Here is a 24,987-nt window from a genome sequence, read left to right as displayed (position 1 = left end):
ACATATATTTTGGATACTTCTGTACAGCAAACCCCTAACGTGGTGGTATTTGCTGTGGACAGTTTATTAGCCTTATAAGGTAATTGCAGGTTTAGCCGTTGGCATTCCAATGTGTCTAACTCCTGACAGAGGCTATCTAACCATGTCATGTATGGTATCAAATTAAAGGGGACCTTAAATACAACTCCATTTTCCAGTCATCATGTATGTCAAATTTAATATTGTTCACTTTTCTGAAAGTTGCCACTGTTGACCCAGCTGGTCCAGTGACTTTGCAGAGGCACTTGCACTGAGACAGGGTTCTGCCTACCTGGGGAGACATGTGAACGACTCCCAGGACAGGAACAAGGGCAATTGCTGTGCTGTAGCGTGACTCCTTCCCCACAGGACGCGCTGCAAAGGGTCTTATTCCAAAAGGCAAGCATCAAATGTGATGCTACATTTGAAGAGCTGCTGCAGCAACACTCCCATGCAGGAATCCTTTTGTTTCCCCTAGACAAGGTACAGCCAAGGCCAATAAAAGGTAAACCAGTTTTTAGAACCGGTTTGCCATGGGCTTGCAGTCCTTGGTAGCCACACCGGCTGGAGTAGGCTGCCAAGGTCCTCACACTCGAGGAATACTTCATCCATGTTGTTTGTGGCATGTAAGATGCACTCTGGGATAGCCAGATGCCACACATCACCGGAACGGTGTAACCAGATAGGAGGGGATCTACTACTTCTGCATTGTTCCCTCGGGGCACTTACTGGGCTATAACAACACCCCTGGCACCCAAGAATTGAGTACTCACTAAACTTGGAAGAAGGACAAGAAGAAGACTATTTTCCAGCCATTGGAAGAGCACAAAGAGAGGCTGTGGTGCCATAGCGACTGCACCTGCTTCACTTTGAGCTAGCAGAGTTTGGACCCTGTTCTTTGTGCCTGGCATGTTGAAAAGTTGATTCCTAGCACCAGTCTGAAGCAGTGACTCCAAGTGTCAGTTGGCTGACCTCCCAGACTGGCACTGTGGACAGTAAAGTTGAAAGAGCCCAAATCGCATCTCTGGTAGCCACCGCAGACGTTCGGCTGCTACCGGGCACAGGACATCCTTAGGGACAATGTAGAAATAGCCAAAAGGTGCACCCATGTCTTCTGGACCCGTGAGTGTTGGGTATAACCAGATTTGTCACCCAAGGCAGACACCAGCTCCCACCAAAGTTTTGTACTGTGACTGTGGTGTTGCAAAAGCGCACGGTCTGCATTGGCCCAAGGAAGACACCAGCCCTCTCCAAAGTTTTGCACTGTGACCGCTGTGTTGGCAGCCCTTGGAACCCTGCATAGAGGAGTTTGTAGGATCCGGAGATCCGTGGAAAGAGTCGCCCTCATTCACCTCTGGACCGAGGTCTCAATCAGCTTCCTTTTGAGAATCTTTGCCTGCATCCCTCAGCATCAGGACCACTCCGTTAATCTCAATGGCAGTTGTTTTTATAAAGATGGGATCCTGCTTTGAAAATGCTTTAGTGGCCAGGTAACTGTCCCAAGTATCCTTTCCGGACCCCTAGACCTCATCCCTGCTGGATTTGGTCACCCAAGTTGGGCGGCAACATACCCACTAACCTTTCCATTCTTTTCAAACTTTGCGTTTGCCATTGCTTGTTTGTGGTTGTCTCCAAAAGTAAAAAAAGAAATATTCTAATATCTGTATCTCTTGTATCACCCTGTGGATTTTAATGATTAAGATCTCTTACAATTGGAAATAAATATGGTCTAATTTTGATTAATTGTTGTGTTCCTTTCTTGTTTGATGATTTTCTTATTCTGTTGTTTGGTGCTGTTAAATGCTTTACACATTGTTCCTTTGCTTAGACTTGCTACTATGTGCCATAGATACCAAAGGGTTGAGCTGAAGGTCAAGTAAATAACTCTGACTGCACCCAAGACAGTATCTGTGAATATACTCCATGATAAGGCCTACAGCCATATCATATAATACACCCAGATCCTCACAAGATCTTTGTAGATATTGGCAATTTTGGCCCTCGTTATTTTTACCTTTTGCTCTAATTAAGTAATTAAGTCTATTTGCATTTCCATAGGCTTCTGTTCTAAATAAATCATCTTCTTATCTCTAGTTTCAAAGCATTTGTCATTTTTGTAGGTCGTCACTTCTTCCTTCACAATCTCTGATACATTGGGGGGCTCATTAGGTGTCGGGCAGAAACTTTCTGCCTGACACATCTCGGAATCTATTCCGACCGACTAGCAATCGGCGGTTCCACCCGACCGATTGCAATTCGGCCAAACACTGTTTGGCCAGAGTCCCATTGTTTCCTATGGGAGCCCGTGTTACGACCGACAACCGTCAGTAACACAGGCTCCTATGGGGAAAGGGTGTGTGTGTGTGTAAAACCCTGCACCCTGTTGCAGGCACCCCGTTGTGCCAGCAACGCTGTGCAGGGTTTTACGGGGGGGGGTCCCTTAGGTACCCCCACGGCCCTCAACCGGAGGTCACAGGATGGCAGGGGCCCTGCTAGGCGCACCCAAAGTCACTTTCTGACAGCCTTTTTGTGTCGGACAGGCCAACTTGGAAAGGCTGTTGGAAATCGGCATCATAATGCGAGGTCAGAAATGCTGTCCATAGAGGAGTACAATGGGGTTCCGACCAAAACGGATATTCCAACTGCCAATCGGAACCGATTCAGAATGACCGAGGGTTTTACATTCCGTCCGCGAACATCGTAATTGGTCGGGTGGATTATAAACCGACCGAGTCGGTCGGACGCGCTCTAACACAGTTGAGGAGAATCCGACTGTTGGTTGAAGCCTTTCCGACTGACATTGTAATCGGCCCCTAGGTCTGTCTTCTAATAGTTGCTCTATAAAATAGTCCAGCGAAAAACATTTTGTATACATAATCTTAGAAAATCCACATCTTGGGTTTTACGCGTTCCTGTTTCTCTATTGGTTACACTTTTCACTTAATTTCCACCCAGGCAAGACTTGCTGTTGTGTGAGAACTCTGAAACTGAAAGTGTGCCACTGCCATATGTGCTGTGCTAGCAAAGTTCACTACGGGCCTTAGAAACATTCGACACAATGCAGCAAGACAAATTGCTCCACTGTGTTGCATCAAACGGAGAGAACAGGAATGCACCATATTTAGCAAGATATGGTATAGTTCTGCTCTCTCTCTGTACATTGAGTGCTGCCTAGCACCAATGCAAAAGACACACAGATGATTGATGGAATGCAGAACAAATCAAACATTCACCCCCATCAATAGATCTGGGCTAAATCCATCATTCTTTTGCTCACCATGCCACCCCAGTTTAGACCCAGCCATATGGAAATTAGTCTTGACCCCGTTCCTCATGAGAACAGTCCAGCCCGAACTGCCAAGCCAGGTCCTCGCTGGACCAGAAACAAGCATCCTGGGACCGGTTTCGGGGCATCACCCCTCATCAGCCAGGCCAGCTTGAATCCAGTGATACAGTGAGCCTGGGACTCACGAAAACAGAATAAAGCACACATGGAAAGAGGACGTAATGAAGAGAAATAAACATATTTCTGCTTGCTACACCTCTTTTGGGACAGCGTAGTATTTTGATGCATTCCCAGGTTTTCTACCCTAGTTCATCTGGGAATGTGCCAAACTCCTTGGGTGGATGTGTGGGAATGCCCAAACTCCACCCATGGAACACATTCCCAAAGCAGAGTAATGGAAGGCAGCGATTTGTGCTGCCTTGCATTACTCTGGATTTACTAAGTCACACAGATCTGCGCAAGATGTCTTTGCATGGCTTAGTAAACATCACTTAAGCCCTTGTGTTGCCTTGTGTCTCCTTGCTTGACACAATGGTAACACAACGGTTTAGTAAATCTGGGGCTGCATGAGAAGTGCACTGAATATAATTTTTGTATGTGAGCGCATATCTCATGTACAATTTTCATCTGGATGACCACCCTACGTGTAATATGCATAAAATGTGAACATTTCATCAGACGTTTGTTCAATGCACCATGAGGTATATGCTTCAGAATGTGACATACCTTTTAGTTTGTTATATATTGTGGGCTTGTGATGATGAGTTGTGTTGGTAATAGTAAGTGCACCCCTCTTGGACCTCATAGCTCAGGATGGGATTGAGGGAAAGAAATATAGTCTTAGTGAAAGTAAACGGGTGAAAACTGTCTTGATGGAAGCATTTTCAAACAAATATTCAGATTAAGACCCATATTTATCTTTTTTTTACACAGTGCAGTTCAGCAAACCACCTTGCTGTCATGTGTGAAAGGAAAAGAGCAGTAATGAGCCGGATTTAGAATTTTACAGGACATTCCTGCCCTTTTCTAGTGCTGGCACACGTTTGGCTGCCTAACACCTATGCATTCACCCTTGTGTCATGGTGCAAGGATGCCTGCGTTGACCTGCTGCCCTCCTGGAGAGAGGTTTGAATGACTCTCAGGAAGGGACACAGAGGGCTTTCTGAGGGAGAATGATGGGCAGAGTGGGGGTGAGCCCAAAAGCGAGCTTCAAAGGGGAAGCCACCTTTGAAGGGCAAATGATAGTCACACTCAGGAGGGTCTTTTGTAGAGCAAATGGTAGTCACCTTCAGGAGGGTCTTTTGTTTAAGCAGACAGGCTGGCATCTCAGGCTGGGAGGGAAAAGCCTTTGTTAAATCAGCTTTTCAAACCATGCGTAGTCTCCCAGGTAGTTAGTCCTCTGGGTTCAGCTAGTGAGCACACACACTGAGAGAATTATTGTGCCATGTTGGGAGTGGGAGGCATAGTGAATTGTGGGCTAGCTAGTGGCTTCACTTCACAGGAAGTCATAATCAAGCGGGAAAGGACCTGGCAGCCCATTGAGTAGTTAGCCGTCACAGTCCCCTAGGCTTGTAGTAGGCATAAAATAGGGACCCAAATTTCAAATCACTTCTAGACTGGAGAGAGGAATGAAGAAAGACAGACCTGCTGTTCTCTGCACCCAGTAAAGAGACTGCACCAAAAGCTGGTCTGCACCTGCTGCCTTTTGGGCTACCAAAGAAAGGACTGTGCCTGAGGTTTCCTGCTCAAGAAAAAGTCATCCTTGAGCCACAGAGAAGGTGGCTCCAAGAGTCAGTTGGCTGACTCATTGCTACAGCCAGAGAACCATAAAAAGCTGAGAAACCAGATCCTTTGAGAGCCAGCATCAAGAAGCCTTATCACCACTAGATGCCAAGGTGAAGCCTGGGAAACCAAGTCCTGACCCTCAAATACTGTATTCTAAGCTGCTGGACCCAGTGAGAGTTGTCAGAGTGCAGTTTGGTCAATCAGCAGAGATATGACTGACAGTTAAGGGGGACCACTTGATTTGCTTAACTGGAGAACAGTAGACCAGTGGCAACTAGTTTTGTGCTGGACTTCACCTATACTTCACTTTGTGGGACATCCACCCTGAGGCCAAAGTCATCTTTCAGTGCTTGTGGTCCAAGTGGTGGCCCCAGGTAGACTCCCAACACCTGCTGAACATCCTCAGCATCCTTGAGCACCTTCAGGTTCCTGCACCCTTGCATTAGGAGCACTCCATTGGCTTCTTTGGAACTGGACTGGAGGCTGTTTATACTATGAGGTAACATCTGCTGGACCTGACTGGTCCCTATGACTGGCTCACTGTCAGAATTGTTCCCCGCAAGAATTCCCATATAGCAGTTTTCAAGTCACTTGTCACGGATGACCCTAAACCATGAGCCACTGTAGATTACAAGGATGCATTGCTTTAGTGAAAAGCTGTAATTTATTGTTTCTTTGACAATTCATATCTCTGGAACCCTACAGTGGAATCTTGCTGTGGAGGTGTCTATTTAGAGATAAAGATACAAGCTATTCTTAGAAAGTGGTGTTGGATTTTTATTGTGTTGCATTTTATTCTTATTCAACTCTTTGGGTACTTTTAAATGATTTACACTTTTGTATTTAATAAAGCATGACTGCTCTGAGCCACAGCCACCCAGGACTGAGCTAAGATTTGACAAAGGAATCTAACTGGACCTGATATGGAATTTTTTACTTTATTGCACAGTGCTTAACCACATCATGTAAAAAAAACACTTTCATTACATTGTCCCAGCAATATTTTATGACTAAAATAATTACTGTTTCAACTCATACATTAGAATATTTAGTGCAAGGGTGATTCATTCTGGCACTAAGGGCTGAGACAGAAAATCCGCTAGACTGCGACCACCCAACAACCCATTCAGCAATATTTGACTGAGATGTGTTTCAGGTAACAATCAATCTCATGCAACATACAGGTGTAATTTAATAAAACCTCAACTTTTCCGGTAGCCTTCAGTTAAAGTGGGTGATGAGATTCTGCACGTAAGGCTTGTTGTCACCTGACGTGAAGGTCCCTCTCGCCCCTTTAACTCTCTGTACTTAGAGTTTATAACATTATTTAGTCATTGTAGGAACTTTTCGGATAAACAATTGACAGAAAATGGCCTTATGCCCTTTTTACCTATTCTTATTCTTCAAGGCTGCATTTTTTAAAATAATGACAGCAAACAAGATATTCAGTTATAAGCTTTCCTTGAAACTTTGCTCATAACGCAAGAAAAATTATTTAGAACAAAATCAGAACAGTCAGCACAGAATAAATGCTATGAATATTTAACCGTGCACCCCTGATCATCATGTTGCAAGGAAAAAGAGCATGAACTAAATGTTCATTCTATTTTAACACATTCCCTTTTGATTGATTAGTACATGTAAGTCTGAAAGGGGAATACCTAAAAGAGAAAAGTTAAAACAGTCATGGCATGGTTCCTGTCACATATCCTTGACACAGTGTTCTTCACAATACCATAATCTATAATGATTATATTATGCTCTGATGGCTAAAATATGTCATAATTGAAAGGTGTTTTCTCTCTAAATCCTTCTACAAAAATGCTTCAACCGGAAGGCTTTATACTAAAATAAATTGGTTTCAACAAGGGGCGGTGATCCTTCCTGGGCGTTATTTGGTACCACACAACCCATATTGCTTCAAGGACTGTTAACCTCCCCAAACCATTTATAATCTAGAATGAAGTTGGCACTTACTCTGGATGTTTGGGTAGAGGATCATGTAGAGGAACCCAAATCGCAGTGTGGTGGATGTTGTCCCTGATCCTGCTGTAAATAAGTCAACTACTGTCAAGAAGAGATTGGGCTCATTGAAGCTGCTACTTGGATCACCTTTCATCTGTAAAGACAAAAACATAAATGCAGCCTAATCAATGTGTAGTGTAGTTACCGGTAGTAATCAATGCGTAGTTTTGTTATCAGTAGTGATGCAACTCAGATAATGGAAGAGTGAGCAAAATTGAGGAAATTAATTATGTGCCACACAGAAAGAGCTATGCCTGGAATTCTACTACAGCTAACATTTATTGCACCAGAAATCCTGGAACACAGCAAACAATACTCTGTTACTTGCTTGCTCATGTAGGTTAAAGTTAAAAAATAAAATAATTTGGGGTGGGAGGAAATATAGAAACCGGTGCATCTACCTTTTGGGCAATGTTCTGTAGCCAGGCATAGTCCTAGGTACTGTTGGTTGAGATTTGCTGCACTGAAATTCGTTGTAATAATAAGTATTGTGAATTGAGAAGCCCCCACCCACCCAATTAAACGAAGCCGCTGTGTGTCCCAACTCTCTCACTGTATCCCGGGTACCTGCTATGCTGCAGCATTATGGAGAGGGACCGATAAAATTCACCAAATGGGAAGAACAGAAAGTGGTGATCAGGCTTTATACCCACAAGCCACAGAGGATGGGAACTCAGAAGGGGACCCCTGTTTTTGCAGAGGTCCCCATGGCATAACAGTACTGTCTGGAGGTTGCCCTAAACACCCATATGGTGTGGTAATGAAGAAAGCTGGAAAGACTGACTTAGAAAGAAGGTACTGGGATGGTGTAAGGACCCTGATACATCGGTTCCTTTCCTGATTCATTATCAGCTGGAATCTTAAAAGCTATTGGGTTGCTTTGCCGAACATTGACAATCTGTTGGAAGTGCCATCTGAGCCTGACAGGGGAGGAAATATAAAGATTAGCTCCTAAACAGGGCTGAACTGAGACAGAAAATAGGACAGGCACCAAAATAAGAGTGGTCCTCTTAGCAAATGAGAGAGTTAAAAAGTCAGCACATCTAAAGTTGTACTTTCCTCAATATTTTAGGAGAACACTGCAATTAGCTTAATTCTTAATGTACGATCTCTCAAGGCCTTCACAAGACCTGGGCAGGAAGTACAGCGCCTCGGAGTCCATGCAGGGGATTGTGCATCCGGCTCCCATGAGAATCTCGTGAGAGCTACCACTTAAAAATAAAAATAAATAAATAAATATATATTATCTACTGGCGGTCGCCAGTAGATAGTTATAGTTAGGACCGTGTTTCCATAGGAAATCCGCAACATTCTATTTGGAATAACTTTTACGTCGATTGACGAATCCTCGCGAAATTTTCAAAATAGGTGGGGCGCTCCGCTCCGCTCCTTCCCTGAAAGTCTCGGGGGGATTCGTCAAACGGGGGCTGAGAAAAAGGGGGGGTCCCAAAACGCGTTTTCCCCATGCATTTTCCATAGGACCTTTAGTCCGCGCTACAGCCCGAACGGCTGAACAGAAAACCTTGAAATTTGGCAGAGAGGTAGTCCTCAGGTCAGGGATGTGCCTTTTGCAGGTCTGGTGTAAATCTGTTCAGTATTTTCTGAGAAAATAGCATTTAAAAGCATATATATATCTATAGGCGCGCACCGTGCGCGTACGGTAAGCGCACCCTGCCGTGCACGAGCGCAATTCTGATTGGTTGTTAGATCTTAGTAAACATTCGAATCGGTCAAAACCAGGAAGTGTCGGCCGCCATTTTGTCTCTCGCAGTCCGAGGGAGGTGAAAAATAAAGGTGGAGAACATGAAAAGGGGGCAGGGTGGACAGTTCCTGACCCCCTAGCCATTGTCAGGGGGTCCCCAAAGGACCCCCAAGGGCCATAAATGTTTTTAATATTTTTACGAAAAATCGCGGAGTGCGCTTACCGTGCGCGCACGGTAGAAACGTGAAAATTACGCGAACGGCGTAACGTGGGCACGCGGTGCGCGAAGCGCACCGCACGCCCACAGAGCGCGCACGGTGCGCCAAGCGCACCGTGTGCTCACTGTACGCGCACGGTGAAAAACCTTAAAAAAAAAAAAAAATTAAATAATAATTACATAACTTAGCATTTAAAAAACCATACAAATTCACTGAAAAAACCATAGGTTTCACACACGTTATAGTTAGGAATTAGCATTTAAAAAACCTTGCAAATTCCCTTAAAAAACCATAGGTTTCACACATGTTATAGTTAGCTGGACATTTCCCTCGTAAAAAACCAATGAAATTCCCCCGTTATAGTTAGTAAAGGGAACTATAACTCACGCGACCGCAATCCACTGCTGATGACGTCAGATATTACATCACTGATGACATATGTGTCTTTCTGTAAAATAAATATTTATTAAATATGTATAGCTAAAGGTTAAAGGAAAGAAAAATGGGTAAATAAGTGAATAAATACAGTGATGTAATATCTGACGTCATCAGCAGTGGATTGCGGTCGCGTGAGTTATAGTTCCCTTTACTAACTATAACGGGGGAATTTCATTGGTTTTTTACGAGGGAAATGTCCAGCTAACTATAACATGTGTGAAACCTATGGTTTTTTAAGTGAATATATATATATATACAAACATCTTTTATTCACTGTATTATTATAGACTAGCATTACATAATAACTGAAAACATGCTAGACAACTGTATACAATAGATTAAAATAAAATTTAGAACTCTGTGATCTCGCGAGTGTCTAGCGAGCTGCTCGCGAGCCTCTAGCAAAAGTGATCACATCTCAAAAAATTGATTGCTGGTAACATTTTTCAATATGAGAATTGTAATTCTAAGGAAATACACACTCTCAAATAAAATAATGGTTTATTAATCTGTTTAATACTCAAACATTTTATTAGATACAGTTTGCAAAATGTGAACCTTTCCTGCTTTGTTACAATAAAAAAGCATTCCTTTTTAAAATAAGGTCTGCACACAACATATAATATAAAGTCATTCTACAATTCATACACTCACAAAATAAATTAATTTACTTTAAAAAAACAACTAGAAATTCACTGAGAAAACCAAAGGTTAAAGTAATGTTAGAGTTAGGTGAATTTCTGAGTGACCATGATTTGAACAAAAAAACACCCAGAGAAATTTATAGTTATAGTTAGCAGCACTAACTATAACTTGCGGCCCCACCATGCACTGCTGATGACCTTGCATATGACATCACTCATGACATGTTCTATGACACCATTTATGACACCACTCATGACATCTCAAATTACATTATTGATGACATTACTGATGACATCATCCAAACTTCACTTTCACCCACATTGCTCTATAAATTACTGTGCCATTAGAGGCCTGACAGTCAGTATAAAATAGCTCAGAAGAAAATCTGCCATTTCTACTGCTACCACAGATACATCTTACTTAGGTGCTGAAAACAAGCATTATATGCAACATTCCTTATTACGAGTTTGACAGTCCGACCGTCGTAGATCCGCGTCCGCCCCCACCAGCAGCCCATGGGGCTTGCAGTCTAAAGACCGCCTTATTACGAGTTGACCACGGGGCCGGTGGTGGTGAGTACTTTTTCCAAATATATCGATGCCTGTGTGTGCATTTCGACTGCACACATATGCATGATATATGTGGAAAAATACCATACACCCATTACCTCATTTTTTTTTTTTTTTTTAAACAGACTTTATTAGGTCACAGAACAAAATGCAGTCAATCCCCGTCCCCGATATTCCGCCCTCCAACCAAGTCAGGACGCATTGCAGTAATCACCCCAGCATATGAACTACAACTGTACAGCATTCACCCCAATAGTATCCGTGCTACAAGGTAGCGCATCCACAAGAGTAATCCACAGTGAGTGTGCAATACAGACAAAATACCCCCCACCCCATCCCCCAGCAACCCCCCCAACGAACCCCCCCACCCTACCCACCCACCCAAGCATGTCGCCAGTACCTATCAGAATTACATGTACATCAAAGCCTCAGCCACCACACGTCGGGCCCGCCTCCCAGCAATCCCAACAGAGAGTACCTCAAGAGCAGAGGGGGGAAGCCTGTTACAGGGCGCTCAAGGAACCGGGGTCCCATCATCCCCCACCGGACCTCCCCCATCCCCCACAACCGAGCGTTTGAACAAGTCCAGGAGTGCCAACCATGCCCGGGCCCATTCGTGCGATCTTTCATTTTCACTGCGTCGAGCCAGACACAATCTATAAGTCCCCTCACTTCCCGCCCATTTCTCCATTTTCCTAGCCCACCGTAATAAATTAGGGCCTTGCCGCGCCTTCCAATGAGAAGTAATCTCCCGCTTGGCCAGGACCAGCCCCAGATCAATAAACCTACTGGTGACCCTAGTCTTTGCTGTATGCGGAAATCCATGTAGCAAGCAGACCCCCGGACCTACCTCCAAGTCCCTCTCTGTCACCGTCAGGAGTAACGTTGCCACTTCCTCCCAAAACCCTGTCACCTGCGGACAGTCCCAGAACATGTGAAGAAAAGTCGCCCCACCATAACCACATCGGGGGGCAAGCATCTGGCCCACCAAAGTACTCAGCTATCTTGTGAGGGGTAAGGTATGCCCTATGAAAAACATAAAACTGTATAAGCTGGAAGCGTGCATTTCGTGTACACTTCCAAGGGCGCTCCATGATTTCCTCCCAGTTTTTGTCCGTAATAGGTGCTCCCAGGTCCGCTTCCCACTTGACGCGCAGGGCAGCCAGGGGTTTCCGCATATCGCCAGTAATCCGCCTATAGAGACAAGTCACCGCTTTAACGATACCCGCCGCCATCACTACATACTGACAGGCAAGAGAGGTGTCCGGCTCTATCATCCCCTTCCGCCAGTGCTTCCTGACGGCCGCAGTCAAGGCTGCATGGAACAGGAAGTCCCCCCGCGGGAGATCGTGCCGCTCCCTAAAGTCGTCAAAAGGGAGCAGGTTACCCTCCTCATATAAGTCTCCCAATGTCATAACTCCCGCCTCCTCCCAGGCCAATAACCGGTTCCAGTGTCCCCCGTGGGGTAGCGCCTCACACATTCGCAAAGGGATCTCGGGTGCTTAAGGAATGATCACACGCGCCCTCCTGGCCAACTGCGCCCAGCACTGTCGAACCACCCTCAAGTCCGGAGGTAGTGAGGCGTCCCTCACCGGCACCCGGAGCAGCACACAAGATAATTGGGACCAGCTCGGATCCGCCCCTCTTTGTTCCTCCGGACGCCTGATGTGACCCGCCACCCACTTTGTGAACCACTGGAGCTGCGCAGCATGGTAATAGGACTTCAGGTTCGGCAACGCAAGGCCTCCCTCACTCCTGGGGCGCTGTAGAGTAAGCAGTGCTACCCTCCGCCTCCCCGCACCCCAGATGAACCCCGTAATCAACGTGGTCAGTTGAGCAAATAGCTTTCCCGGAATCCAGACTGGAACAGTCCCAAAGTAATAAAGAAGTCTGGGCAAAATGACCATTTTCACTAAGGCGACCCTGCCGGCCACCGACAATGGGAGAGTACCCCAGAACTCAAAGCAGGTTTTCGCCCCTCTTATTGCTCGCCCCACGTTGCCCTCTAACAAATCAGCGGGATCGTGATAAATCCTGGTTCCCAAGTAAGGCAAACACCGGGATTCCCATGGGACATCCCCCTGACGAAGCAACCCATCCGGGCCCGTGGGAAACAGACAAGACTTGGTCCAATTCACCCGGAGTCCCGCCACCCTCCCCAGAGTCTCCAGCAAACCCCGCGCCCCCTGCAAGGCCTCCCCAGCATCCGGCAAGAAGAGAAGTAGGTCATCCGCATATAATGCTATGTGCTGCTCTCGTCCCTCGACCAGTAGCCCTCGAAAATACCGTCCCAACCTAGCATGAGCGGCCATGGGCTCCATTGCCAGTGCAAATAATAAGGGGGACAGCGGGCACCCCTGTCTCGTTCTCCGAGCGACCGCGCAGGCACTAGATATCAAGCCCCCCGTCCGCACCCTAGCAGTGGAAGCACTATAAAGAAGCGCCGTCCACTGGACAAAACGTTCCCCCATCCCAAAAGCCCTCAAGACATCAAAGAGATAAGGCCACTCCAGGCTATCAAAGGCTTTTTCAATGTCGACCGCAAATATGCAGGCCTCCTCCTTGTCATAAGAGTCAGATCCTAAGATGCGCATCAGTCTGCGTACGTTCATTGCAGTATTGCGGGTGGGAATGAACCCAGCCTGATCCTCATGGATCAGTTGCAACATATGGGGCATCAATCGACTAGCCAAAATACGACTCAAAATCTTGTAGTCGAGGTTGAGCATCGCCAGAGGCCTATACGAGGACCGCTCCCCAGCAGGTTTACCCGGTTTAAGAAGGGGAACTATGAGGGCTTCTCGCGTGGTAGCAGGGAGGGTCCCCTCTCGGCGCGCCCCGTTATACAGTGCGACTAAGCAGGGTACTAGCACATCTGCATAAGCTGCATAAAACTCAATGGGGGGTCCATCGGTGCCCGGGGTTTTGTTCCTGGCCATGTGCTTTATGGCACTACGCACTTCGCCCGCTTCTACATCCCGACCCAGCGCCTCAGCATCTGCAGCCACAAGTTTTGGGAGCCCCGCCCCCGGCAAAAATTCTGCCTCTTCGGGGCAACCAGGGCCCGCCCCACTCCGATACAACTCTGCGTAATACTGTAAGAAGTGATCATTGATGTCTTTTTGGGTGTGTAGTACCTCCGTACCCTGCCCCCTCAGTTCTGCTATCGGGGTCCCCCTACGGGCCTGGATTGGCCAGCCAGGCCAGCAATGCCCCCACCTTATCACGTTCCACGTGCGCCCTATCCATGTAAGCTTTATAGTCAAAACAACGCAATTTCTCGATCTGGACTGCTAATGCCTCCCGAGCCTCAAGTAGCCCAGCCTGTTCGTCCGGGCGCTCCGGCCTCACTCTTTCCCTATCGCGCACCCGCCGTTCCGCCGACTGGACGTCCTGCAGCAGCACTCTGCGCACTCCCACTACCTCACCAATGCAGCGCCCCCGAACCACAGCCTTAAAGGCGTCCCATTCTACCACCAGGGATGACGCTGTACGGGCGTTAATTCGAAAATAGTCCTCTATAGCTGATCCAATGTTGGCACGAAACACTGGATCCTCCAGTGTGTCAGGTCTTAGCCGCCATGTGGGAATAGCCGGCCGATCCCGCAACCAGTGTAAGACTGTCAGCAAAGGATTGTGATCCGAGGTTGTCCTAGCCAGGTACTCACTGTGCACCATCGCCCCATGCACGTCAGGGGAGCTAAGGATCGAATCTAGGCGAACATGGAGATCGTGCATTGATGAGAAGTAAGAATAATCCCTCTCCCCCGGATGATGTGCCCTCCAGGTATCAGTCAGTCCCCACTGTCTCTGCCAATCCTGCCGGACCACTGCCAACCTACGCACAGGGGAGTCAACAAGGGGGGGATGGGAGCGGTCCATGCAGACATCCGTGATGCAGTTAAAGTCACCCCCCAGGAGCACCGAGCCAGTCAGCAAGGGGGCCAAAGCCCCAGAGAGACGCGCAAAGAAAGAAGCCTGGTCCGTGTTGGGGGCATAAACACTTCCTATCACAATATCCCTACCATCCAGCCGCCCCGTCACTATCACATATCTGCCTCCTGGGTCAACCACTTGCCCAGTAGATTGAAACGGCACCCCCGCCCGCACCCAGATCAACACACCTCTGGCATAGGCTGAATATGTGGTATAGAACACCTGTCCCCGCCACCTCCGCTGCAGTGCCAACCCCTCCTGTTTGTTCAAGTGTGTTTCCTGGAGCAGTGCTATCTGCACCCCTCGTCGACGAAGGTAAGCATGGATCTTATGGCGGCGAGACATACTATGCATCCCCCTAATGTTCCAAGATAGACATTTAATCCCTACGGCGGCAGCCATGACACGATAGTGTTAGCCCCATGCATCCAATTTCCCCTTGCGACATGCTTGGTCCCACCCCCCCGTCCCCAAATCCCCAACTCTCCCAACTCCCACACCCCAGGATAGGTTCCCCAAAACTAGTCCCCATCCAAACTAAGAAAATCAACAACCTTGCCAGCTTGGAAGTGAGACGTGCACAGACCCAAAGTGGGACTCAGAACCCCCCGCCAGCCCTCCCCCGCTACATGTATCAGGACCATCAACAGCCCTGTGGGAGCCCCATTGAAGCCAGTCACTAAGGGTCAGATCCCCCACCCGTAATGGGTCATGGCCCCCTCACTCATCAGTCCCGGGCTGCAACACAGGTCGACCATCCTCGCCCTCCAGTCTCCGCTTCAGCCAAACAATTCCGCCGTCTGCGGGGTTACCACCGGGAGCTCAGTGTCAGAATCCCCAGTCGTGCTGCCATCCGGGGAGACCTCTGATCCTCCCCTCACTCGACCAGAAGAAACGGAGGCCGGGCTGTTGCTACCTCTGCTGATCTCTACCACTGCCCGCACAGCTCTGTCCCGTTCTAGGCGCGGATCCGGCACCGTGGGCGCCCGTGTCAGACTCGCAGCGGCCGAAGCTCCTCTCCCCTCACCAGTCACCGGCGACTTCCGGCCCGGGTTCGTCGGGCGAGTTTCCAACCAGCTCCACACATCTTGCGGGGTGGTGAAGAAGAGCGTGCGGGAGCCATCCACCACCCTCAGCCTCGCCGGGAAGAGCATTGCGTAAGGAACCTGAAGCTGCCGCAGTTTCCTCTTAACACCCACAAAGGAGGTCCGCTGCTTCTGAACCTCCCGCGTGAAATCCGGGAATATCATCACCCTAGAGTTTCCAATCTGCAAGCGCTGCCTCTCCCGAGCCTTCTGCAGGATATGATCTCTGTCTCTATAGTGCAGCAGTCGTACCACCATCGGTCTTGGGGGTGCACCCGGCTTGGGAGGCCTCGCCGAGACCCTGTGAGCTCTCTCGAGGGCAAAGAACGGAGACAACCCCTCCGGGGCCACCTCGGCCCGAAGCCATTCCTCCAGGTATCGGACTGCATCAGCCCCCTCCTCACGCTCCGGGACCCCCACTATGCGGAGGTTGTTCCTTCGAGCACGCCCTTCACTGTCCTCAGCACGCAGCTCCAGTGTTCGTACTCTACTCTCCATCTGCGCCATAGATCTTTGCAAGGCAGTCATTCTATCCGGCACCTCCTCCAGCGTAGTCTCGGTCGCCTTCACCCGATCCTTCAATTTTTTATGATCGTCCTTCAACAATGCCAGGTCCACTCCGATGGTATCTATCTTTGTTTCGAGGGCCTCTCTGGAAGCTGTGATGGCCTGCATGATATCCGCCAAGGAGGGGCCGCCCGGAATCTCCGCACCAGGGGCTCTCGCCCCGGCTCCCTCATCATCCGACCGGTGCTCCCCCTCTTCATCCTGTAGGACCGCAAATCCTTTTCGCCTCGACGACCGACCCATCGCAGGCGCCACTTCAGGGGTCCCTCAAGCGCAACCACTTCAGCAGAATAGGAACAGAGCAGGCTATCCAGCCGGCGAGGTCGCCACAGCAGGCCAAGGTCCCTCGGCGCCCGGAGGGCTGAGCCTCCCCACCGGCGTCCTACAATCTGGACGGGTCTAGGCCCTGACTCCACACCTCCACTGGGCCAGTTCGGGGTGACGAAGACCCCCGTCGCACCTCCTCCGCAACACCAGGGCCCGCCAACCAGTCACTGTACTCCACAGGTTACCACAGCTCACTGTCCGCAGGTCCCAACTGCCGCGTTCATCCGGAGCAACTGCAGCGCACCTCCCACCACTGCTTGGTCCCTGGACGATAGTGTCTGTTCGGGCCTAGCATCTCCCACGCTGCAGCCCCATACTTCCACCGTGAAGACCATGGGAGGGGGCAGCCGCCGATCAGTACCACTCTCAGCCAAGCCCTCAGCTAGTCCGCTTCCCCTGTAGCGCGCTGCAGTGGTAATGGGGGCCACACCTCCACACCCCTCTAGAATATGGGAGACCTCCAGTCGCCGCAGTCCAGTCCCAGCAGGCCTCACTTATGTTCCGGTCCACGCCAGGTAACCAGCCACAGCTCCCTCGTCTGCCCACACTCGCACACCTCACCGCTCGCTCCGGTCCTCAGCGGCCCGCTCCTCTCCAGTCACTCCGAGCCGCCATCTTAGGGTCAGGTAGCAGCCACACTTGTCCGCTGTTCGCCGCTCTCACCAGGCTCCTCGGGCACCCCTGCTCGCATCCGCCGCCGCCGCCGCCGATTCACCCTCCAGGCTCCTCACTACTGGGCCAGCCACCGCGCCGTTGCCGATGGGCAGAAGAGGACGGGCACTTCAGCAGCGACCCGCAGCCGCCATCTTGGGCCGCCCAGTCACCAACGCGGCGCGACCTCCACACGGTCCCACAGCCTCACCAGGACGACTCCGCTGTCACCGGATCGCCTACGCAGCCACCAGGTCTCCACTACTGGGGTGAGGAGGAAGGGATCTCCCCCAGCGACTCAGGATAGTTGAAACCGAGGGAGGCCGCGGAGGAGCTCCGAGATCTCCGACCTCCTACATCGGCGTCTGGCCACGCCCCCATACACCCATTACCTCATATGTGGGCAGTCCTGGCAATGGGTTAATGGTACAAAAAAGAATCACTTGTATATCGCTGGACACAGTGTCGTAATTCTCAGGGTGAAGATCCTGCTGTGCAGGGGAGACCTGGAGACAGGTCCGCTTGTGGATCAGGCAACTTGTAATATGCATGGCAGTGCCGCTCCCCGTACCGCCCTATGGTGGCTGCCTTACCCTGATCGCGAACCCGGCGGTCTACTGGCAGTTTCAGCGGTCCAGCAATGGACTTCCTAAAGCCAATCTGCCCAATTCCTAATACGGCAGTCGGACCACAGAGCTCTCCACGCTCGGACAACCACCACCGATACATCGGTACATGGGACCGCCAAACTCATAATATGGCCCTAAGCCTAGAGCATACATTTTACAGTTAGCAGAGATCATATTAAGAATAGACAACACAGATATGGGAAACCGTCATTCACTACCATCTTCAATCATTATAAAATTGTTGAGAAAAATACAAAATAGTGAAGTTCAGTTCAAGAAAAATTATACAGCTATTTAAAGCTTTAATCTGTATTCTACCTGTGACACTCACTGAATCAATATTAAAAAATAAAGTGGATATGAGGAGAAAAGTGCGTATTGTAAAAACTGAGGGCCCGATTCACAGAACTAACTTAAGACAAAATCCTAAACTTACTACTTTTGGTATTCACAGAAGTTAGGATTTTGTCTTAAATTTATCTTAAGACAAACTTAAGACAGACTTAAGACAGACTTAAGACAGTCTTAAGACAGACTTAAGACAGTCTTAAGACAGACTTAAGACAAACTTAAGACAGACTTAAGACAGACTTAAGACAAACTTAAGACAGCCTTAAGTTAGGATTTTCTGCAGAAACAAAAAGTTGTGTGGGGCATAATAAATACAAGTCAACTGTCAGTTAAACACAGAGTTCTCTTACATGCAAACATTTAGAATATCTTCAATACCTCTACACAGCTATGATGCATGAGGAGCACATGTGTTTGGTAAACACATCCATTCTAGTTTGTTCATATATTTATCTATTGGGAATTTTTATGTAGAACCTCGAGGGCCCAAGAACATTACAGCCCTATACATAGAAAATTGTAAAAATCATTAGATATTACATCCAATGCATTACAGGCACAAGGATTTACAACTCAAATACAAATGTCTGCAGGATTATCCCAATAATTTATCACATCGGCCCACATCTACTAAAGATGTGCATGGGCGCTTGGATGATGGAAAACGCAGCAGTCATATTATTCATAATTGTCTAGGGTATCCTTCACAGAGGCAGCAAACTTTAATAAATGTGGGCCTTATTTTATTTCACGTATTGAATTCCTTTTTAGAAGATTTGGTAATATTGCAGAGCCATTTCCGAATATACACAAGTATAGTATTTATGGCCACATGTAAACAAAAAAGTGCCAACAATACAAAAAGGTGGGTCCACCCTCCAGTCAGAAGCCCACAATAGTCTGATTTCATCCATTACCTGCTCCACTTTCTCCAGAAAGGCATCAATGAAGTCCCTTTTCACACTCGGGTCCCAGCCCTCTTTGTGCTCGGCGATGACATCCCGCAGGAAGTCGAAGAGTTTGTTGTGAGCTCTGAATATTTTCTGCTTCACTCCTGGGACGTGAACCAAGGCAGGGACCACATTCACCATCTGAAGGACGCAAGAGGAAGAAAAGCTTTGAGGTGGAGTGCTTCACAATACTATAGTCATTACACTCCAGCATCAAAGACTGGACCTTTATCTACAATGGGCTAATTTCTCTTTAAATAAAAAGGAAAACGTGGGACATCGCCTGCCCGTTTTGAGTAGAAATTTCTACAAACAAGATACATTTCTATTTTGAGGAAGGTAAACAGCACATACACTTTTTAGTGAATATTTTCTTAGAATATTTTTTTCCCAACAGATTGAAGTTTTTACCTGTTGTAAAAAAAAGGGCATGCATGGTCTGTTTCTTTCGAGGAGAAATAAATATTCCACTACATTCCGGAACAAATACTATGACTAGTAACCACACATATGAGATAAGTTTTGCCAATGGTTTCAAGGCATGCAGGCATAATGCATTGTTTGTCAGCCTTGAAATGAATTGACCTCACTTTGGACCACATGTATCAAAAAAGCATTTTGTCATTACCAAATAGCGATTTTTTTCAAAATCGCTATTTGGTATTCGCAAAATGCCATCAGGCACATGCATCAAACATGCCATTTGCGATTCCTTATTAGCGAAAAATAAGGATTCGCTAATAAGGAAGCGCAAATGCCTATGCATGTAGGAATTACTGAGAACATAGCGATTCCTACAAATTCCTTAATTGCGACTTGCAAATTGGAAGGAAATTCCGGACATTTCTATAGGGGGAAGACTCCAGACATTTCTTCCACTTCAAAATGGGCAACAGTTATAAAACAGGGGATCCTTAGACCCTCTTTTCAGTACACTTCTGGACCTGTGGACATTACAGAAGAAGGACTACCCTGAGCCAGAGGACCACCATGCTGCTTGAGGCCTGCCCTGTTGTCTGAGAAGGAAGACTGGACCTTCCCTTCATCCCAGGGACACAACAAGCTGCAGACGTCTTCCTGCAACTCCCAAGCTGACCTGCTGCACTGGGGCTACCTAGACCTGCAACTGCAAAACAACAGATGATGGACGGATTGCTGAACAAGGCAAATATTCAACCCCAATCACAGATCTGGATTTAATCCATCATTTTTTTCCTCACACACCCCCTAGTTTGGACCCAGCCATATTCAAATCAGTCTTGACCCGGCTCCCCATGTGAAAAGTCCAGCCGGAACTGCCAGGCTAGGTCCTCCCTGGACTGGAAACAAGCATTCTGGAACTGGTTTTGGGGTATTACCCCTCATCAGACCTGCAACTGGACCTGCTTGAGTCCCACTGGAGTGAGTTCCTGATCCCCAAGAGGTGCCTCCCTGGTCCCTGACCCTTGGTGTGACATCAGTTGAGCTCCTACTGAAAGAAACTGAGAAATTCTGAAGGTTTTGTCTCTTTGTGACAGTGAACAGGCTCATTTATGTCCTGATCTTTCAATCCGTGCAAACCACCACCGCAAACCTCTGGTGTTATCCCTCTTTCACCACCAGCGCGAAGCACCAGCAATGACCGTCCACAGAATCTTGGCACTACAGCAACAACCATCTGCAACGCTTTCCCTGCTCCTTGCGGCTTACTCCACTTCAAACAGAATTCGTTGCGCTGGACTTCAGAAGATAACTGTTTGAGCAGGACTAACCTAGTCCCTGTCTCCAGCCCACACTGCATCACAGTAAGTCTGACCTGATGACTTTCCCCTAAATGACCAGATAGCAGCGAATGGCACCATGTGCTTTTAGGTACCATATTTACTTTAAATCTTTAAAATTGCACATCTCCGGTCCCACTGATTAGATTTTTGTTTTTGTGTCAAATACTTTATTAAATTAAAAAATTTTTTAAATTGGTGTGGGATTTCTCTTGTGTTGTATTTTAACTTTATCACTGTTTGAGTGCTGCATAAATACTTTACACATTGCCTCTAAGTAAAGCCTGATTGCTTTTGTGCCAAGCTACTAGGGTGGCTGGAATTTAAAGGTAGGGTATGTACCAGAATATCGAAGACTAAGGCCCTGATTACAAGTTCATCAGTAAGGGAACTGCCATCAAAGTGGTGTCGGATTCCCTATTGCACAGTTGGCGGTCTGCCCGACGAATTAGTATGTTGGAGGTGTGTTGAAGAAAAGACCTCTGGAGGACCGCAGACAGCGACAGCCATTTGCAGACCGCCACGATAGTAGTATGGGGAAAGCAGATGTCAGAGGGCAGTACAGACAAGTTCACCACTGTCAGAATTATGAATAGGCTTTCCATCGAGCCGATTGTGGGTGGAAGACCGCCTGCTTTGAGTTGGAAGAAACTAAGGAATTGGGGTGCGTACTCACCCGTTTCCTTTTCTTCCCTTCAGTCTCATACGTGGATCCTGTTGACGCCAAAATCCAGGTAAGTCCATTTTGCACTAATTACCTATTGACTGGATTGGGCATATATGGTATAGACTCCAGCAATCGGAAAGTACTCATAGTAGGTATTTTTTCACATGTGTCATGCATATGTGTACATTTAATACTGCAGTCAAAATATACACACCTGCTTTAACACATATGAAAAAATATTCCCTGCTGTCAGAAACACTGCTACTGACCGAGTGGTGACATAGTAATATGGCAGGCGGAGAACCACCACCACAGCCATCTTCTGGGGACCGCTGCTGTGGCGATATGGCAGTAAAAACGCCAAACGCGTAATCAGGCCGTAAATATTGTCAGACAACAATAGTTTGTCCTCAATATCACTTGCAAAAATATCTCCACATTGGAGTTAATATTAGAAAATCAACATAAACGAGTCAATATTTTTGTATAAGATGTTTAGACCACAATATTTATGCCGAGGATGTTTTGGTCAATGATATTCTGACAAACAATGAGATGTGGACTCTCCTATTATTGGCACTTCATGGAGAATAGTACATTTTAAGCATAACAGACCTTTCCTTCAATTTATTTAGTTGTCTAAGAGAACTTTAGGGGAAATTTGGTGGTTCTCCTCAAACAAAATTTTTGAGAATATAAAGTGCCAATTACTATGGTTTAAAGTACGTAAGTCTGATGACATGGTTAATTTGAACCTAAGTTCAGTATTTTACTATCTTTGCATTAAGGCATTCAGGGCCAGATGTCCGACGTTTTTTTTGCGATCACAATTGTGGTCGCAAAACACTCGCAAATTACCACCCGCTTCAAGAGGGTGGTAATGGACTAGCAAAAGGGAAGGGGTCCCCAGGAGACCCCTTCTCCTTTGCAAATGCAGGGGAAAATATTTTTTAAGGGCAGGCAGTAGTCTCAGGGACCACAACCTGCACTTAAAAAATGAAACAAAAACGTTTTTTTTTTTTTTTAAATACTTCCCCTTTTCCTTTAAGGAAAACGGGCGCATTTAAAAAAAACTGCTTTATTTAAAAGCAGTCCCAGACATGGTGGTCTGCTGAGCCCAGCAGGCCACCATACATGGGAGGGCATGCCATTCCCAATAGGGTCACAAACTGTGAGAGGCTCATTAATATTTATGGGCCTCTCAATTTGCGACCCCATTGGTAATTGGTAACAGTGTGAAAAACACTGTTGTACATTGGACATAGCGCCTCGCAAATTGGTACGACAGCCTTTTTTTGTGGTCTTCCCATCATGATAGGGCTGTCAGAAAGGGATATCATTATCCTGGTGGCGGTGCCTGCTTTGGCACCGCTGCCATTTAAGACTACGAATCCAAACGTTGCATTTTTGGGATCACTGATCCTGAGGAGGGGGCAGTCTCCCCCTCCCCCCCCCCGACAACTGTGGGTCCGTCTGCCAGTGTTGTAATCTGGTGGTCGGACCGAGAGGCTGTCGGTGGGCAGACCGCCACAGATGGCCTGTCAGTGGCAGTCCGTCCACCATCATAATCAGGCCCTAAGTCCTTTATCCCAAATCGATTTCAAACAAGTGATTCAAATCCTCCTTATCTCTAGAGTAGCCTAAAGTAACACGTTGCTCCCAGGATGTCCTAAATTTAACCTAACCCCTTTGATGGCAACCCTCAATGCTGCAGCAAGAAGAATATCATTCCTCTCTTCCCTTTCCTCAGCTGGCTCACATCTGAAGCTAGATTCATACACAAAACAACTTATATCACCCACAAAGACATTGATGGCAGCACCCCAAAATCTCTATCTAAACTCAAGGTATCCAGAGGCTGTCACTCTCTCCACAGAGCACTAAATCCTTCTTCCTAAAATCTCCGAGGTTCAAAAACAGAAAATATATTCCAGTTCTTTTGCTAGAAATGAACCAAGGACATGAAGATCAGTCACCTCACATTTCAGCACCAATTCCTCCTACGAGGACTTCAAAAACAAAGCAACTTCTGGTGTCGAGAAATACCTACTTAAATATCTGGCCCTATAATAGTTCCCCCTGGGCAGATACACTTTAAGCCTAAGAACAAAGCCAGCGGAAAGGAAAAGTGACAGTGTACCTCACATTTTAATAGTTGTAACCCCACATCTACCCATTCAATCTCTCTTCATTGAACTCTCTAAGCCACTGTCCTGGTCTTCCCTCTCTGATCAGGCCATTCTTTGTTGAAAATGTATATTACATTGTCTGCACAGTAGTCTATTGTTGTTAAGTCATATGCAATCTCTTTCACTATTGTATCCTTGTTTTTGTCACTGTAAACATTCTGGCTCCCACGTGTCTTATACATGCTATAAAATTGCAAATAAGTAGGCAAATGAGGAGCACCCCAAATCATACACTGTATAAAGATGCCGTGGAAAATGGTCGGACAAGTCCACACAGGAACGACAGAGGAGCAACCCAACAGCCACTGATTACTAGCATAGAAGCTGACAGTTCCAAAGAGGGTACTCAGAAGTGAGAGAAGGGTATCTCACAGGCATGCATATGAGAAATACTAGCCACAGCAGATGTTCTACAAGGAAGGAAAGAAGATCGGTCCACAGACATGCCTTAGTTGTAGTCAGGTGAGCAGGTCCACTAAATTAAACTAGGGAAACTGAGGAAAGACAAACAAATGTGGAAATTCAAGGAGGCTATGGTTCATTCCAGGTACTATGAGTCACATGCAGGCCTCTATAATCCCTAATAACAATCAATACCAGGCTGATTTCAGAGTTTGCTTCCATGGGTTAGAAAGCAAAATTCACGAATCTGGACACCCCCTGAAAAATCCCATTTATGAGAAACCCTAGAACTCTCCTCGGCACTTTGGTGATATGAACAATGATCCAATGAGCACCGTAGATTGCGATAACTCATGTTTTCGGTGCTTCTAACATTTCTGCATTAAATGAGGCTCAGAGATTTCAGTCCTTAGCACCAAAAACCGTAATGTTGTATTTTATTTTATCTATACTTTACTCATACCACCATTACAGGATCTCGGAAAAAATATGGGGGCATATCATCAAGCCCCGGAGCTAAAATTATCGCCGTTTTAGCGTCCGTTTTTGTACGGAACGCGGCGATAATTTTATCGCCTAATCAGCAAGGTCACGCTATCGCGTGAATCCTTGCATTATCGCACTTTCACCCAACACCCATCTTTGCATCTCTAATGAGATGCAAAGTGGGCGTTTCTGACTTGACATAACTGGAGAAATGTTGCTAAGTGCTTCAAAACTGACCTAGCCATGATATCCTATGTAAGGTGGATATCATGGCTAAGTATGCCTTACCCTATCAGCAAGC

At 47.1% G+C, this 24,987-nt stretch overlaps 1 protein-coding gene across 2 annotated transcripts in view; it reads right to left on the bottom strand.

Annotated features, from left to right (window-relative positions):
• Positions 1-24,987, bottom strand: part of LOC146833568 (cytochrome P450 2D15-like) — a 222,460-nt gene that overhangs the window by 51,864 nt on the left and 145,609 nt on the right. For both annotated transcript variants that reach the window (XM_085601421.1, XM_085601422.1), the window contains exons 5-6: positions 19,150-19,323; positions 7,067-7,208 (exon numbers count right to left, since the gene is read on the bottom strand). In XM_085601421.1, coding sequence (XP_085457547.1) covers positions 7,067-7,208; positions 19,150-19,323 — 316 coding nt within the window. The remainder of the gene's footprint in view (positions 1-7,066; positions 7,209-19,149; positions 19,324-24,987) is intronic.

This window comes from Triturus cristatus, chromosome 4_2 (assembly GCF_964204655.1).
Source record: "Triturus cristatus chromosome 4_2, aTriCri1.1, whole genome shotgun sequence".
NCBI classification, from domain to species: Eukaryota; Metazoa; Chordata; class Amphibia; order Caudata; family Salamandridae; genus Triturus; species Triturus cristatus.
This window is presented reverse-complemented; position numbering and strand designations above follow the sequence as displayed.